The sequence below is a fragment of the Psittacula echo genome (genome assembly GCF_963264785.1).
Source record: "Psittacula echo genome assembly, chromosome: 15".
Classification (NCBI taxonomy): Eukaryota; Metazoa; Chordata; class Aves; order Psittaciformes; family Psittacidae; genus Psittacula; species Psittacula echo.
In genome coordinates this window covers 3705019-3722762 of record NC_137751.1, presented here as the reverse complement: position 1 = coordinate 3722762, position 17744 = coordinate 3705019, and the positions used below count along the sequence as shown (strand labels likewise).

The 17744-nt window shown below is 45.9% G+C and overlaps 2 protein-coding genes across 3 annotated transcripts in view; one reads left to right on the top strand and one right to left on the bottom strand.

The window, feature by feature from the left end:
* The window catches only part of CLUH (clustered mitochondria homolog), a 33165-nt gene extending 30433 nt beyond the window's left edge, over positions 1-2732 (top strand). For both annotated transcript variants that reach the window (XM_080629844.1, XM_080629843.1), the window contains 2 exons: positions 351-424; positions 1049-2732. In XM_080629844.1, coding sequence (XP_080485970.1) covers positions 351-424; positions 1049-1217 — 243 coding nt within the window. In that variant the 3' untranslated portion in view covers positions 1218-2732. The remainder of the gene's footprint in view (positions 1-350; positions 425-1048) is intronic.
* Positions 2733-3039: 307 nt separating this feature from the next.
* PAFAH1B1 (platelet activating factor acetylhydrolase 1b regulatory subunit 1) overlaps positions 3040-17744 on the bottom strand; it is a 33620-nt gene continuing 18915 nt past the window's right edge. Inside the window, exons 5-11 of the mRNA XM_080629845.1 lie at positions 16589-16795; positions 14595-14763; positions 12367-12469; positions 11378-11606; positions 9892-9993; positions 9114-9270; positions 3040-7923 (exon numbers count right to left, since the gene is read on the bottom strand). Coding sequence (XP_080485971.1) covers positions 7850-7923; positions 9114-9270; positions 9892-9993; positions 11378-11606; positions 12367-12469; positions 14595-14763; positions 16589-16795 — 1041 coding nt within the window. The 3' untranslated portion in view covers positions 3040-7849. The remainder of the gene's footprint in view (positions 7924-9113; positions 9271-9891; positions 9994-11377; positions 11607-12366; positions 12470-14594; positions 14764-16588; positions 16796-17744) is intronic.

Genomic DNA, 17744 nt, shown 5'->3' with positions numbered 1-17744 from the left:
ACGCACCGGCTGCAGGCGCAGGTTGCTCAATCCACAAGGACTTAGGTTTCCTCATCTGAAAGAATGCTGTCATCTTCCGCCGGCGCTTTGATCTGCTTCCAAGGGCGGTGTGGTGGGATGGGATAGGATGGGATGGGATAGGATAGATGGGATGTGGGGTGGGGAGCCTGCCTCATCTCACTGCACATGGAGCAGCCCCCTTGGGCCAGCCCATGCTGCTCACATAGGGATATCCTATGAGCCCCAAGGGTTTCTAAGCTGTTGGTAAATGGGGCCTGGGTTTGCTCAGGAACTCTTGAGTTCTTCTGTCTGGGTTTTGGCTTCTAACAGGGTTTTCTCTCGTGCCGCAGTTCACAGCTCCCAGCATGGCCAGTGTCCTGGAGCAGCTCAACATTATCAACGGGATTCTCTTCATTCCACTAAGGTAGGGCAGTTCCTCTGGGTGCTGACCTTTAGGAATCAAGGCTTTGTCTTACCTGTGTTCCTGAGTTAGCATCAACCCAGCACTTCCCTCTGCATTAAGAGTCACTGTGAGGCACAGCCAAGGCTGCTTGGCAGGGGGTGCTGTAGGTGCAGCTCAGAGGCGTTCCTGCCCCAGCTCTACCGGGTTTGTTTGCGAAGAGCATCAGCTGAGATCCCAACAGCAGCCCTGTGTCATCAGCGGCACCTTTGGGACTTTTTATATTCCTTTGATAATAAAATGAAGAGTGCTTCATTTTATGATAAATTATCTCTTAGTTGAACACTTGGTTGGGGAGGGGGTGGACAAAGCAGAGTTGAGACCACAGTCCATGGCTATAGATAATCACTGACGGTAACCACTGACCAGAGCAGTGTCTGCACCCAGACAAGACAAACCTCCAGGCCTCTGCCCTGGGTGGCCACCGAAGGTTCACATCCCGGTGCCTCTGGTTCAGAAGCACAGGACAGACCAAGCACCGTGCGCGGGTGCTGCTGAGCCACGAGCCCTGGGCTGGGGCTGGAGCAGTCCCTGTGTTCACCCCATCCCTAGCAGTAACGTTTGCCACCTTTCCTGCTTTCCCCTCAGCCAAAAAGACTTGGAGAACCTTAAAGCCGAGGTGCAGCGGCGCCAGCAGCTCCAGGAAAGCATAAAAGGCAGCGAGCAGCTGGACCCCGAGGACAAAGCCGTGGAGGAGAAGGAGGCTGAGCCGCGCATGCCTCCCGCTGCCATCCCCCTAACACAGAGCTCTGCTTAATGTGTACCTCGCTTTAAAACAAGTTTAAACCACCCTTTTCTGAGGCTGCGCCAGGCCCTGGGCCGCCGCGGAGCAGCTCCTCCTTTTTGACAATGTTATTGCACTGGTACAATTAATACACAATGCAAAGAACTAATCTGAGAAATGTAATGTGTCTGGCTGAGCTTGTGGCTGCCGCGGGCGCCGAGCCCCGGTCTGTGTCGTGTGTGTGCACAGAGCATCACTTCTTTCTACTTTGTACATATGAATTCCAATGAACTGTCTGGAGGTATGTACCATTTCTCAGGTCATTTTTATGTTGACTACGGACACTGCTTTGCTAAACCAGTATAAAACCAGCCCCAGGCCAGGAGGTTTGTTTGCCCCCCCAACACTGCCCCAGTCTGTGCTATAAGGAAAACCAAGCAGCCATAGTCCTAGGGCTGGGTACCGCCGGTGGGAGGGGATGTACAGTGTTTTCTACATCAGGATATAGCCATGGGATTCCTTTAACCATTCTTGTTTTCTACTTTTGGTTGGCAGTTTGGCAATTCAGTGGGTTTTGTAACATTCACATTCTAATTTTCAAGGTAAAGATATAGACAGAGATTATATCTATAGATCTATCTATCTATCTATATATATATATGAGATACTCACTGTTCCACCTCTGCGCTGCTTGCAGCCAAGTAACTTGGGATTCTGTATCCAAAGAGAGAGGGCTTGATGTTAAATAAAGCGCACAAACTTCCAGTGATGGAAACCCCAGTGCCTGGGAGGTGATGGCACCCGGGGGGGCTGAGCTGAAGGGGGGTAGTGGGAACTCGCAGCCCTGTTGGAAGCTAGGGGGGGGGTCAGAGACAGAGACTGTCTCTGTGACATGGAGCTGAGGGACTCCAGCGTGATGGGCACATGGAGCTGCAGTGGGAGCGTGTTTCCCACAGCCTGGAATTGGCTGGTTCTGGGGAGGGAGTGAAGTAAAAGCTCCGGTTCCCGCAGTTTGTACCTGGCTCCTCTGCACGCTGGGGCCAGGCACTTCCATTGCTGGCAGTGGAGGTCACTGCAGTGGCCGATGCCACTCACCCACCCTCGTGTCCGCAGGGCTGTTGGGGACCAGCGCGAGGTCCCGGCCATGCAGCAGGTACGAGGTGACCGCTGCAGGTCACAGCTGAATGGGCTCCCCCCACCCTTCCACCCTACAGAACAACTTGTGGGTGCCAGGCCCTGTCCCCCTCTGCCTCCAGCCTCTCCTGTGGTGTCCAGCATGGATCATCCCCAAATCATGTTGCTTCTCCCATTGCCCCCCTGGAGAACACCCTGGGTCCCTGTACCCCCATACAGGTACCTGTAATGGGGGGGAAGGAGGGAGCTGTTGGAGGGGACAAAGAGGAGGAGTCGTTACTGCAAAAGAACTTGCTCTGAGTAAGAAAAGCTCTGAATTTCCTGAACGCAATCAAATCAATGACTGCAGTGCATCCTTCCAATGAGATTTTCCTTTACCGGTGTCTTTCAATCCATTAAAGGCTTTTTAAACTATTCCAGGTCCTTCTGGTTTCTTTACAGTTTGGTGCAACAGGTTGGATACCAATCACCCCACTGCTGCTGAGCAGGAGCCCACAGACAACAGGTAAAGGCTCCAGTTACTGTAGACCTGTGCCTGCACACGTGTGCACCCATGGTGTGTCCCCCCCCGCTCTGGGCTGTTCTGCTGCCCCCCTGGGTACCACAGCCCCTGCTCTGTGCCCCCTCTAACACAGGGCTCCTGTGGCCAAAGGAATCAGCTCCAAGAGATCAGTAACAAACCCAGCACCAGAGTCACAACCACAGCACCCACCCCCCCCACCAGAGCTGCTCCAGAGGAGCCTCTTCCCATCCGGCTCAGATTAAACCCATCAGCAGCCCTGCAGGAGGCACTTGGAAACACCGCATTTGTCCTCCTGCCTGTCCCAGACACTCGATGTCATGGGACCTGCCACATCCCTTGAGTGCTACAGCGTTGTAGATGCCACCAGTTAAACCTTCCCTGCATTTAGTGCCTGTACTGGTGGGAGACACCTGCTCAACCAAACTCCAGCACACGTCCGTCCCTTCCACATCCAGCCCTGGCTGCTGAAAAGCATTTCCCGGCCCATCAGTGCTGCATCAGAGCTGGAGCCAGCCTCAGGACACAGGAGCACAGAAAGCTCTCAGTCACCAACTGCTCCGAGCACCAGTCAAGTCCCTCCCTTTTCTCTCCTCTGTCATAAGCTGACAAGGTTTGCAAACCCATCAAAGGCTTCCTCACAACCCTGCAGCTCCCCCCACCACCTCCAGCACCTTGGGGATGCTCCCACAGCTGGAGCTCTGCTCCACTGTCCCTGTGACAGACAGGTCACGTCCTTGCTCTCCCATCACTGAGGACGCCCATCTCCACTGCAGCTGCTGCCCCGGTACCAGCCGCACCGCAGGCAGGACACAACAAACCACAGAGCACCTCAAGCAATGCAGAACAGAACCTCCAGCACCATCCAGCACCACAGCCACGTCCCGCAGAGCTGAGGCCACTGCCCCCAGTCCGAGTCACTCTGAGCACTCCTCACAGAGCACAACGGCAGCACCAGCGGCACCGGGTGAGGGAACAGTGGAAGATTGCTCCTATGAGGTCTGCTGGAAGGGAAGGGTCAAGTTAAAGGGGAAAATGACCACTACAAAACCCCAAACCAAACCAGACACAGGCAAACGGGGCCCTAGGCAGAGACCAGGGCTGGAGTGGCCCCTCCATGGACGCTCACAGAGCCGGTCCATCCCCAGCACACAGGGAGCTGCTGTGCCGCAGGGATCACTGCCCAAAGCCCGAATCCACCACGCTCAAACACCAGCCTTCACTCAACAACTCTACCTGTGCAGGCCCCGCTCCAAAGCTGCACACGGAGCGTGTTCACATCTCCCTCCAGCACAGTAACCACCAAAAGCGATGCTCCAACCACGACCAGCCCTACAAACAGGAAAGGAGATGAAAGAAGGAGCCAGAGTGGAGCAAAATCTGAAGGGTGAAACAGCAGTAGCTTTTTTCAAAATAGGTTTAATTCTAGCCCCCAAGGAAACAAACCCACATCTCGGTTTATATGCATTTAATAGTTTACCAATTGGTACAATAAGATTTTTTTAATATGCAGAAAACATGAATAAATTTTGTTTTACACAGTCTGAGAGCAACAAATCTTACTGTAAAACACAGAGCAGTATTATATACATTCCTTACTGATTTGTTTTGTTTCACTTGTGGCAATAGCTTCAGTTAACTCCGACGGTCTGGGAGCTGTTTGCTCCAACTGCAACCTCTAAACATCGTTCTCATGAGAAAAGCCAACGTTCGCCTTCGTGTCAGCGTCAGGATGGACTCCTACAACGTGAATTTGCTAACTCATCTGCAGAATGAGCTGGGGAAGCCCGGGGGACAGGCAGGACAAGAGAGCAGCTACTTACAGGACAGTGGAAAGAGAAAAAGGCCCGTTTAAATCCAGTTGTGACTTGTAAATCCAACTCAACCCTCCCCGCTCCCGACACGTTCAGCCCTACCACTTTATGCACATACTCTTGCTAAAAGACTCTGGGTTTTGACTTTAAACACACTGAACCGTATGTACAGCTGGACAGCAAAGAACTCATCCCGAGTGCGTTTCTCCTTCACTCAGCTCAGTGTTTAATATTAAACCATTAAAAGGATTATCAAGCCACCACCGTCTACAAAAACAAAGTATAAGCTTTTCCTTTTAAACAGCTTCCGCGCAAGCCCGAAGCTGTTTAAGAGTGGTATCATCAGGCAGTTCACATAAAACAGGAGGAGGCAGACAGGAGAAGCGGGGTACGACAGGGTCAGCAGGCTGGGCTCCGTGAGTCTATAGGCAAAGCTTCCAAACCACTACAGTGCTCCACAGCCCCTGCACAACTCGCTAGCAACTAGGGTTTTCTCTTTTTCGTTAGTGCCCGGGCCCATCATTGGTCACACCACACACAAAAGCAGGACGGTTCGTTTGAGATCTCCTAAAGTGCAAGATGCTGGAAAACACCAACTGCCAGACTGCGCCTGAACCACCATCGCCGCTGCACTTTTCAGAGTGCACCTAAGACTTCCTGGGCAGGCTCTGTTCGTGTGGCACTGGAATGTCTGTCTGGGTTTAAGCCAAAAAGTCCGCGTTATCCGGTAACACAGCCTCTAGGTAGGTATTTGTAAGCCAATTTTAGTCGGGAAAGTGACAAAGCAGCAGTGAACCTCTTACAGCCTCTCACAAACTCTAATCCAAACCAGTAACCTCTTCACCACAGGAAAGGCACAGGGTGAGCTGACAGCAACATGGACAGTGGGAAGCTCAGCACAGCGCAGCACCCGGGCACGCTGAGGAGCCCCTCACCAGCCCGCTCCTGTGCGCAGCTCCCGCTATTCCTCTAGCAGGGCTTTACCTGGTGATCTCGTCCCTGAGATTATTCACTGCTTACCAAAGGAGAGGGTGACAAACAGAAGTACTCAGCAGTGTTTCACACAAGCAATTGAATGCTGCTTACATGACTTCACTTACTCGTTTTTCCTTGGAACTACTGGGATGCTAAAGGGAAAAAATGCAGTAGACAACTTCCACTTAATAGGTACCTTTAATTTCTCAGTCATGTTTATGACTTACGTACATGAGCCTGGTTGACTCTATACTTAAATAAAGCTGATAGGTCCTATCAGGAATTAAACAGATGTATGACTTGACAGCTGCAGATGCACTGAGAAATTTTAAGCTGTGTATCTGGAATTCTGGAGTAGGACAAGAAGCAGCAAATGTTTCCAGTCCAAGCAGCTACTGAACAAAAACCACTTCATTTGTGCATGCTCAACTGGAGAAACACACACAGAAAGTGACAGAACCCACTGGACTTGAGATCAGCCTCAATCTTAACCAGGCTCCCAAAGCCTCCCATCAGACTCAGTTTCCTCCACCCCTTCCCAAGTGAGTCTGCACCAGGACTCAGCGCTGCTGTCCCTCTGCCCCGCAGGATGGGATCGGATCCATGCCTGGTGGCAGGAGGGAAGGAGCGCCACGGGTCCGGTGTGAACACCCTCAGCCACAGGGCAGAGGCTCTCGGTTAAAAGGGACAGTTTTAAAAGCCATGTATTAAACAAAAGGAATAAAACAAAGCACAAATTCACCTGTTAAAACAGCAGACTGGTACTTCATTTACTGCCAGTTTTAAGTGGATTCCTAAGAAGAGCTGGTTAGTTTGGTGAGTATGGGCATTCTTGGTTATCTGTAATGGAATCCACCACAGAAATGCTGATTAAAATATTTATAATACTTTAATTCATGTCAGGTCAAAATAGGTAACTTTAGGGATTTGCAAATTAGAAGTTGTAGGCACCAAACACCACCAATAACAAAAACCAAGGTGGTTTTGCTGATAGGATTTGGGTTTGGTCTTAAACGATTACTTGATAGCACCGTTCCCACAGATGGACTCTGTTTTGTTGATGGTGTTTTGTTTTTCTTTGAGGCCTGTATCAATCTGTATCTGCCATTACAATCTGGTTCTCAGGGTAGTCAGTGCTTTCTCTAAAGCATTTAAATACTGTATCCCCAGGTATTTCTCAATATGCAAACCACAGCACATTTTTGTTCAAGCCACATTGTCAAGGTAAGTATAACCTCAGTTTCAAAAGGGTTTCCAAGGAGGCACTAAAGAAACAAGAAGCCTCTGTATACCCCAACCTCCTGCGAGTGAGTAAGAGGAAAGTGTATTCTGATCCTGTTGTGTAAGAGCAATTGCACATCTCTAACAAACATTGAAAGCAAACAGCAAGTTGTACCATGGCAGCTCTATGGGAAACTGGATCACTAAACTCTAGTGGGATGGACAACTCCTCCTGGAAGTTCGTCTAGCATTAAAAAAAATTCAACAAAAAACCCATTTAAACTTAGTTTAACAGCACAGCTTAACCATTGAATGACCAAATAAAAAATAAATACATTTATCACATCAGCTGCTACTAAGATTTGTTGTCTTCTTTCAGGTTTACAGTTAGTCATATAAATATACCAACCCTTGCGTGATAGGAGGCCAAAACGAGTGTATTCTGTTGATTTGGCAAATGTTTCATGACAAATATTCCAGAGTTTAATTCATTTCCATTAATTACATATAAGGTTCAGAAGATTCTGAATTGCAGCCTTATCTAGTATTCTTAGAGAAGATTTATTAAGCACACTTAAGTGATGTTACATAGATACACATTTCTGAAAGAGCCCTACAAAACTTTTCCCAAATGAGGTCACCAATTCAGGCACCAACAGACAGCAGAAAGAAAAACAGGTATAATTATCCGACATAGAACGACACTGTCAACTATTCAGTTAAGTGCCCTATTCCAATTATCCAACTTCTGCCTTCTTAGGTCTGATGTGACCAATGCCAGCCCATGTTCTTAAACCTATGGTACTTCTAGACAACGTATGTAAATTTACAGTATACAATTTGGATTCACCATGCATGAATACTTTGTGTGTAACATTTAATAAGCTCAATCTACATCCAGAATAATTTACATGAAAGGACAATATTTATTTAAACAGAGCTCAATGGGTAACCATGGTATCTGAGTGCATCCAGAGGAAAAGGGGGTCAATGTGAATCAATCAACGGCACTCCCACACTTTTACTGTTTGATCTACACTTCCAGTAACCACATACGGTGCCGTCTTGTGGAAATCTGCGAGGAAAGAAAAGCTTCCGTTAAGAGCAAATCCCAAACTCCCGTGTTTTCCACCCTCGCTGAATGGCGCTGCCTTTCCAAAACCATTACATCAGCTCCGAGGCTACATTTCAAAGCGCATCGTGTCTGCAGTCCTGAAGGCAAATTCTCCCAGACTATCATTTCGGAAAGCATGAAAACCAGCTGCCAGTTCACTTACAAAGGGGCTTTCATGGCAATCAAGATAAAGTCCAAAACATCTCAAACTGATATACCCTCAAACTACCAGAAGACAGAACTTCATGGGTTTATGTAAGAGATAGTCAAGAACCAGAAGCCAAGAAACCTGACGTTTTCTCTTTGCTGCAGGCAGCACGGGCTGTGAGCTAGGCTGTAAAAAACGTTGAGTGCCCCGTTTCTCAGGAGATCCCAAAATATTCCACATACACAAACCAGTTCTGGCCTGGGTCAGCTGACAGCACTGGGACATTTACCAAGAGGCATCAAAGAACCCAGGGCTCAGCCAAGCCCTCTGTACAGTGAGGCAGCCAATCCATGCTTAATGCTCTTCATCTTCTTCCTGCCCCTTCCTGCTCATCTGTCTCAGCAACTTGAGCATGCAGGCACAGACCCTGCCTTCTGATGAGACCTGCAGTCTGACTGGGAAGCCTCAGCAGCCAAGCCCAGGTTCACTGCTAACCTAACTCTAGCTCTAATGAAGCAGCTAGAAACTGCAGAGGAATACAGAGTAAGGAACGAGAGAAGACTCCAGAGTAAAGCTAGCTTTGGTGAAATGGAGGGCTTTGGTGGTTTGCCTTTGTCAGGGAAGGGGGAATTAATGTCCACCAAGACCTGGTACTACCAACCAGGACTCCCCAGCAATTCAAAGTATATGTTGTGGCTCTCCTGCCTTTTTAATTTAACTCTGGGCAAGCAGTTGAGACAGCACTCCCCAAATGCCTACCCTGGCAGTGGTGAGGGATTCCAGAACACCCTGGCAGTTAACGTCCAATGTGCAACCCTGGCAACAGAAGTGGAAAATCCAGCACACTCAAAATTCCTATCTGCCCTTGATTAAAACACGCATAGCACTAAATTCACTAGAGCCAGCCACCAATGTCTAGCCTGGGGCTCAACTGCAGCTGGTGAAGACATAGAAACATCTGTACCTCTGGACTTTGCAGTAGGCACTGCAGAGCAATACATACCCAAAGAGGTAACAAAGTGTTCGTGCGCATTGAGGGTTTTCATGCATCGCTTGTTCTTGAAGTCCCAGACACGGAGAGTCTTGTCATCAGCACAGCTCAAAATAAACTTGCCCCCCGAATGGAACAGAACGCCACGTACCCAGTTATCATGGCCCACCTGGTGCAAAAGGAGAGAGCAGTGAGCAGGGGTGTGTTGTAAGGCCAAGCACTCCACAATTCCTGCCATGGCGCACTGAGCGGCGCCTTGCCCTGCTCCTGCAAGGATGTCATTCCACCTTCTAAAACCTCTTGGAACTCCAAGTTTATCTTCAGCTGCTATTATTACATCTCTATCAGCAGTACCAACAATAGAAGTTCCTGTCCTTGGAGGCAAACAAACAGATGTCCTCATGTGATCCGCATGGATCCTGCTCCCCACCCCCAGCACCCTGGATGCGGGTGCAAAGCAGCAGTCCCAGCCCATGGGAATGCTGCTCATGCAGGGAACATGGTGTTTAACACAAGACAAAATTCAGAGGATCATCAGCACCCTGCAGACAAACCAAGGTCCTCATGCCCAAACCACAGCACCCGTGTTTATGCTGCGTGTTTTGAGATTCTTGGCATTTCTTAGCACCAAAAGCTGAAACAGAGAAGCTTTTAGAACTGTGCATTCCCAGTGTCTGTCTTCTATCAGGAACTCTGCCTTCTCTTGAAAACATCAACACATAAGATAATGCATTCATTAAATTTGGGTTTACATACACAGCTATGACCAGAAAAACGCCAATGAACTTACAAGTGTCATAAGGCACATGCCAGTGCTAATATCCCACATCTTAATGGTCTTGTCTCTGGATCCAGACAGCAGAAAAGGCCCAGGCTTGCCACTCTTCTTAGTCTACAGGAAATCACGGTTTAAGTTATGGCATATACAAGGCAGAGGGGAGAGGAGGGAGGAAGCAGATCCCTTCCCAGTGCTATTTCTTAGCAGCAAAACCAGATTTTACAACAGCGTACAGCTAACAAACACACGATCCCAAAGCTGAGAGTCATGGGCATTTTGTTACTAGGAGAAATAAAAGGGATTCAACAATCTGTTAAAAGAAATGGTTGTATCCCCTGCTGATGCACCAAGCCAAATAACTGAGTGCACACTCGCCTACTGCAAGACATCCTCTTCCAATAGGAGACACAGCTGGAGACAGACACCTCAGGACAGACGAGTGTGACACTCAGACATACCTCTGGGTTCTCATTTGTCACAAAAAGAAACAAAGAGTTTTTGAGAATTTCCTACTCTGAACTTATTTCTACCTGTAATCATGCACAGAATGAAATAAAGACTCAGCGTTCAGAACTGGCAGTGTTCAAGTGAGACGCTGGCATTAACTGCCTTCTAGCTCCCAGCTGAGCATCATGCTGCGCTGCACCCTGCTGAAGAGCCAGCAGAGGGCACGGGAGACACCACTGCAGAGGACAGCACTTGAGAGAGCAAGTCAGCATCAGGAACGCAGGTTTGATTACTCCCAAATAAAAGATTGTAAGGATCTTTTAAGGATGCAAGTAAAATCTGACTGAAGTAATCTGTAACATCCATCACCAGACAAGTCCCTGTCTGCAGTGTTACCTACTTTTGCCCTCGGGTACTTGTGTCCTTTTTGAGGAAGAGGACAAGGCAGAAATCGCAGTTAACTTCCAGTTCATTTCTTCTACACTTTATCATCCTTAGAAGGAAGTTTTTACTGACCTTTAGTAAGCCCTTCCTGAGGCTCACCAGAAGATGTATCTGTGATCACACAATCGGGGGTTTATTTTTGCTACAAAATGCTTTCTCCTGTCATTAACTTTGTACACTAGGACACGGCAGTCAAAGCTTAATTCCAGCACAACACACCCAAGGCAGTCCTCACTCACTACTTCTCCCCGCAACTTTCAATTGCTGAGCATCTTTATAACCATCACTGTTATGCCAGATCACATTACTTTGCTAAACGTATGTGGAGGTTGTCTCACTCTCAGCCATCTCTACAAAGTTCATTTTTGTTAGTGCACAGGTAGGGCCCCACTGTCAGAAAACACAAGAGCATGGATCCCATGATGCCAAGATGGGGGATTAACAGAACACCAAGCATACTCAGCAAAAGATACTGATACACCTGCTATACCTGCCAAGCACTTTGGGAACAAAGCTTAGTTACTCCAAATACCAGACAGTAGGTTCTATACAGAGCATAGTCAAAAATCTTCCTGCATGTGCTTATTGAACAGCAGTGAAACATTACCTCTGATCCCGTAGCTTCTGATATGGTGGAGTATGAGCTCTCGGGAGCCCAGGAGATGCATTCTACCACGTGCTCGTGCTCTCGGAGCTCAGCTTTGCATTCCTTCGTCGCTACCACCCAAACACGCACTGTCTGGTCATTGGAACAACTGGCAATTAAGGTGCCATCCTGGTTAGGCCGCACCATGCGCACCCATTCTCTGTGACCCGTGAAAGTCTTCACACAGTAACTGTGCAAAAAGAGAAACACAGCATGGCTCGATCAGCACTGCAGTAAAACCACCACACATGAAGCCTCTGAAATGTAAGGTGTAATGCTTGACCTACTCTTAGGAGTTAAAATACTTCAGCATGCACGTGCCCATCCTGGATGATGATGTACCAAGCCATAAAACAGTTTATGGAAAGGATGTTGACATGAGGAGAAGTGACAGCTAAGAACTGCCAATTCCTTGTTAATGTAGAGAGCAGGAGGCTCGGGGGGAAACAAAGCTGACAGGCCAGCTTGCATCAACTAGGTATTGTAAGAACCAGCAGAGGTTTGCAGGTCATTCAGCCAGCCTTCATCTACACCTTGCAGCAAAGGGATGGATTAAACAACTGATGAATGAAACCAGCAAGACAAAAAAAGTCAGGAGATGCCTCGATTTGTGCCAAGAAAAGTAACAGATTTCTTCTCCCTCTCATGCTCCATTTAAACTTGTGGTTAACCACTGAGTTTACATTCCTACCTGCTCCTGAGTTATGGTTCTACCCTCATAGCTCCCAGAAAGATAAAGACAGTTTTAATTAGTCAGTACTAAAACCTAAACCCCTGTGCTTCATGATTTATGGCAGAATCCTTGAGTGAATTACTCTAAAGGGCACGATATCATACCTCAATTCAAATAATGTTTGCTGACATTCAAGATTTATGTGGCCCATTTCCCACAAACAGAGGTTTCTGCTTGTTTTGTTTAGGTACTGATGTTTAGCCAGAAGTGCACTTACCCTGTTTGGACTTCCCACATTTTGATAGTTTTATCCCTTGAGGCAGAAACTATATGATCTCCATTGGGCATGATGGCTACTGAAGAAACATTATGATCATGACCTAAAAGCAACATAAAACCTTTATTAAGTGGCACTGTAATAGTTCTTACAGAGCACACAGGACTTGGGCAAGTAACTACAGCAGCAGTACATGTTTTATGGCATAATCTTTACCTATAAATTTGAGGCTTTATGAAATAATAATTTACATTTTTAGAAACCACACAGTCCAGATATTGGGCATCCATTAAAATGGGTTCACAAACATCTTTAAGATGTTTTAAAATCAGACACCACTGCAAGCAACACTTCTACACTGTTAGAAAAGCCCGTTGTTTAGCAGAGGGAGCTGCTACAGTGACCACTTTAAAGTGATCAGTTAGCTCTGATTACAGTATGCTCATGCACTGTGCTGCTGCTTGAAGGAAAACAGGTCCTCATGAGGGGCATACCAGCCCTCACTGCAGCAGCCTAACGCTGAAAGGCTGAATGTTTCTAGACACCTGATACTAGGTTTTAACAAAGCACTGTACTGCACTGATTCAAGAACCAACTGTGTAGACACAACAGTGACTTCTGCTGAGAGATCTGAAGGGAAGACATTCAGTACTTAGTCAGGAAAAAGCATCCGGATCATTTCCTTAAACACACTCCTTACAACCTCATGTATGTGGCTTCAGCTCCTGACTCTGCTCATCCCACAAGCAACAGGACATAAAGGCAGATAACACACTCTGTAAAGACTGCTCATTTCCAGTATCACAAAAAATGGAAACGAACTTCCCAAAGTGGCAAAGAGCAGAATTCCCTGGTTTGATGTTTTACTATTCCCCACAACAAGCTGTGGCGTAGGGCCTGACAAGTCCCATGTACAAGCTTGACTACAACACTTCGTCTGTAATTCATACACTTGGCTTACCTCAAGCTCTGCAATTGTCCCTAGTTAAGTTGTCAGGATTAGAAATTAATCTCCTGAGATGAGTAGACAGTCTATGTAACTTCTCAACAGATCAGAGGCATTAAATAGCCTCCTTTTCTTACCTGATGGTTTTTTTTCCAAAGTTATAGCCAGTAAGGGTCACTAATAAGTTGCTTTTTTCTTTTACTGGCAGCTACACTGCACCTTGCAGCCATGCACAACTGCACAACTCATTTCTATGTTTGCACTAAGAACTGAGAGCCCCTGCTGAGCTCCCACTAAAAAACATCACAGCAGCGGTAAAAACTCAAGTGTCACACAATCCTGGTCCCAGTGTTGTATGGTACTTTACAACTCCTCACTGGGAAGTGACTTATTTTTGACCTGAAACTGATTGAAGGGATGTAACTGGAAACACACCTGAAGATAACTCACCCACCCTCATGTTCAACTTCCAGCTCAAACACACACATGCTGCATGGATGTTCATGTAGGCCAACCTCACTACCCAGTAGCACAACTTTGTTTTCTCACTATCACCCAGCTGCAATGCCTGTTCTTCCTTTACAGTAGTGATCTGTGGTGGTCAAGGCACTATACGCACAAAAGTCAGCAGCTTTCCATTTTCTTTGGGGTGTGCTTACTTTGAGAAGTCTCAAACATCCTCCTCTACTCCTACTCACCACTTCTACAGGACAGTAGCAGCAAGGCAAGCAGCAGTATAACAATGCCTTTAGGTAAGTAGTTACTGTCAATATTAGAATCTTGTAGTTGTGGTTGTTTTATTTTCCCATTTTTCCTATCGGTTTTGAGCCTAATGCAAAGGGTGAGATGCCACCAGACATGAAGCAAACTACTGCGCAGTATATGCACAACACCCCTCACAACAAATGCTTCCTTCCTGAAGCAGTACAGCAGGGAAACAGAAGGGTGCAGAAGGTTAAGTTGCTACTGATTTGAAGGCATGGGTTTATTGTCTAGTAAGCATTTAATTTTTAGACTTAAATCCCTCTAACTGCCATTTCATTTCAACATCATCGTAAGGTGTTTCCCAGAGCATCGTGCATAGCAGACTAAAGATGTTATTTCATTCCACAGACACTAAGCATACACCTAATTTACAGAGCACTTAAAGCAACAGAATATCCCCCCTCTTTCTCTTGGACAATTCTCTCGTTATAACCCCCTTCCATATCAGCAGTTTTCCTGGATACAGAAAAAATAACTCACTTTACAGGCAGCTAAATCAATTCCCTTTGTACCTTACCATGCATAGTTCTGATGCACTCAAAGCCCTGGAAATCCCATAGCTTAATGGTCATATCAGCAGAACAGGAGGCCAATAGTTTGCCAGTGTGGTCAAAGGAAATGTCTTGCACAGAGTCTGTATGGCCCTTAAGGGTTCGTTCAAAGTCTCCTGTCTCATAATCCCACACCTGACAAGTGAACAGAAAATCCGTTAACAGCAACCCATTACTTTGTGCTCTCCAGCCTTACATTTGCACTCTGCAGGCCAGTCTGGCACCTTATTCAATAATTAATTGAGCAACAGACAAAGAGACAGCTGTAAAAAGCGTAACAGCATAGGAAAATACATTTTTTTTAATGGGGTTTGGTTACTTATAAATTAACTGAATTCATGCACCTTGAAAACTGCTTTTCAACTACCTCAGAGCCCTATAAACACAGCAGGGAAATCAGTTCCACTGTATCTGAAAGTCTTACTTAACACCCAATACCCTTAAAAATAAAGCAGATCAATTTGAAAACACTGGACAGAACAAATCCACTTTGTCCTCTGGTTTTCTTCATCCCTTTCTATGCTAGTTCCCCAGCGCCAGCAGAAAAGCTGGCTTTCAGTTTGTGGGGAAAGCACACTCTGCCTTACTAAGAGCAATATTCAGAAGGAGCTGGTTTAGGGATGATAATCCAAACCACATTTGATATGCACATATTAGCAGATTACAGAATCTGTCAGTTTCAATAAACACTGCAGCTAATAACTGTGATAGCAGCAGGTCTCCATTCTCACCTCCTAATTCAGTCACTCTTCTATCACCCAACTGCGAACAAAAGCCTTTGAAACAAAACAAGCTCCTACAGATCTTATTGTGCCTCTCTCAAGCACAAGATTAGATATTTCATTTAAAATTATATCCTAAACAAAAATCTCCCCACAAAACAAAGCATACACCACCAAAAACCATCCAACAAAAAGAATCCATCATTGTAAGAGATGGCAATCACTGGGAATGCAACAGTCAGACTCAAGGTTTGACTTTAAGAAGGAAATGCATCCAATGTATCCATAAGAGGGAGCAAGCCCAAAGCTAATGAGGCTCCTCCAGTATCTCACAACCACAGAGCTGTGACTGTTTCAGCTGGCCCTGACTGCTTGAAAGCAGAGACACCATTCCTCTATGTTCAAATCTGCTGCAGAAACAACAATGGGTTAAAGCTTTCCATGAACTAGATCAGGCTGACACCTTCTCCAACAGGAAGCCACCATTACAACAACTTGTGTTTTTAAACACACTGCTGGATGCACTACTCAACATTCTTCAGGCCAGCACTTTTCCAAACAGTTTTCAAGCCAGCACAGAACAATAAAGCCTGTCCTTTATCAGGGTAATTCCCTTTAATTGTGATATTCAAACAACAAAATGCACAATCACGTTTTTATTGGATGCTAAAATGAGAAGCCATTTGCCTACTTTAATAAATCTCTTCATGCCACTATTGTACACTGCAATAAAAGCCTACGAAGACCCTTTCAAGTTACTGAAACCACAGGACTTCATGGGCACTTGCATGTCCCATTCAGAATAGTTTTCAGTTAAGAATACAGCTGCACAACCACTTTAACCTGTCACTTCAGATGACTTGAGGCAAATGTCTTCCTCCTCCTGCTCATGTCACTACTCGATGCACTACTCCATTCCTCCTCTACTGAGTAGTCAAAATGCATTCTTCCCCCACTGATCCTTTATTTCTCCAGTCTCTAAATCTGCATTAGCTTAACTATTTTTTCCTCAAGTCAAAAGACAGTAAAACACTCCTGAAGATATTAACTGGACCAGCATAAAACTGTGTAGATTACAAAGGTCATAGTACTTGAAAGATCTGTCCCTACTGAAGCTAAAGCAGAACGTGAAACAATCCATCTTCCATCAGTACAATACACATCCAGCTTGAAGCACTGATGTTACATATTACAGGCCTCTGACTTGCTTATTTCCATCTTCAGTAACAGACACATACCTTTATTGTGGCATCCTCTGAAGCAGAGACCATAACACTGAAAACTGGATGGAAAATTACTCGAGTGACAGGACTCCTGTGTCCACTCAATGCATACTTCTCTGGAGGACGAGGAATCCACTCTTTAGGGTCTCGTTTCTGACCAAGAGGTCCACCTGATGTAAATTCTTCCTTAGCTTCATTCAGCTTCGATTCTAGTTCCATTACCTAGGTTATGAATTTTAAAGAGTCCGTCCATCTCTAGTTTTGTATATGATCTAATTCACCTTCATTCATTGAGAATTCAGACACCACTGACTCCCAAACTCACAGTAAAGCAAAGATTGCACAGACCCAACCTGATTACCAGTGCTCACCAATACCAACAGTGTCGGTGTTTCTAACAATCAAACCTAAATTAATCATTTATTGTTTATTCTTTAGTAATTTAATCAATCATTTATTCTTCTCCAATTTCCCAAATATTTTGGCAGGAAAAAAATTATCTACAAAGCCACATTCACTCCAGTACTGTACAAATATGCTTGAGCTACTATTGTGACAACTACTGAAGGAGGTTAACAAAAGGAATGCTACTACTGAAGGAATGTTTTGTGCCCAATACAGTTTGCATGTTAACCAACAGCAGAGAAACTGAAGGGGTAATAAAGCCTGAGATATATTAACCTTCAGAATAAAGAGGTCTTTATTGCTAGCACACTGATTTTATTTTTCTTTGCTTTTAACATACCCTAGATCCATTGAAGCATTACTAAAAAGAGTTTTGTACTGTCCACTTGCTGTAGAATCACTTGCTCTGATGCACCAGAGTTAATGCTTTCTTCCCTTTAATGTAATGGCCAAAGACAAGGGGCAGCACAGGTTTTTACCATCTCTCTGAACAGTGAAACCTTCTGGGGACAGCTATTCAATCTTTTACAAGGTGCCTTAAGGCACCTCTTGCCTTTCCCATTTCAGAAGCGGCACATGCAATCCATACACTGAAGACAAGACATTTTTATAAGGAAACTGAGAGGCTAACTCCGCTAGCACAGACAGAACATCTTCTACAGCATGGGTTTAGGTATTTTCCCTACTCAAAATGCATCTTCAAGGCACCATTTGCTAAACCCTGTGTTTGTCTGATCAGGAAAATATGTAACATTCTGTTCAGTGA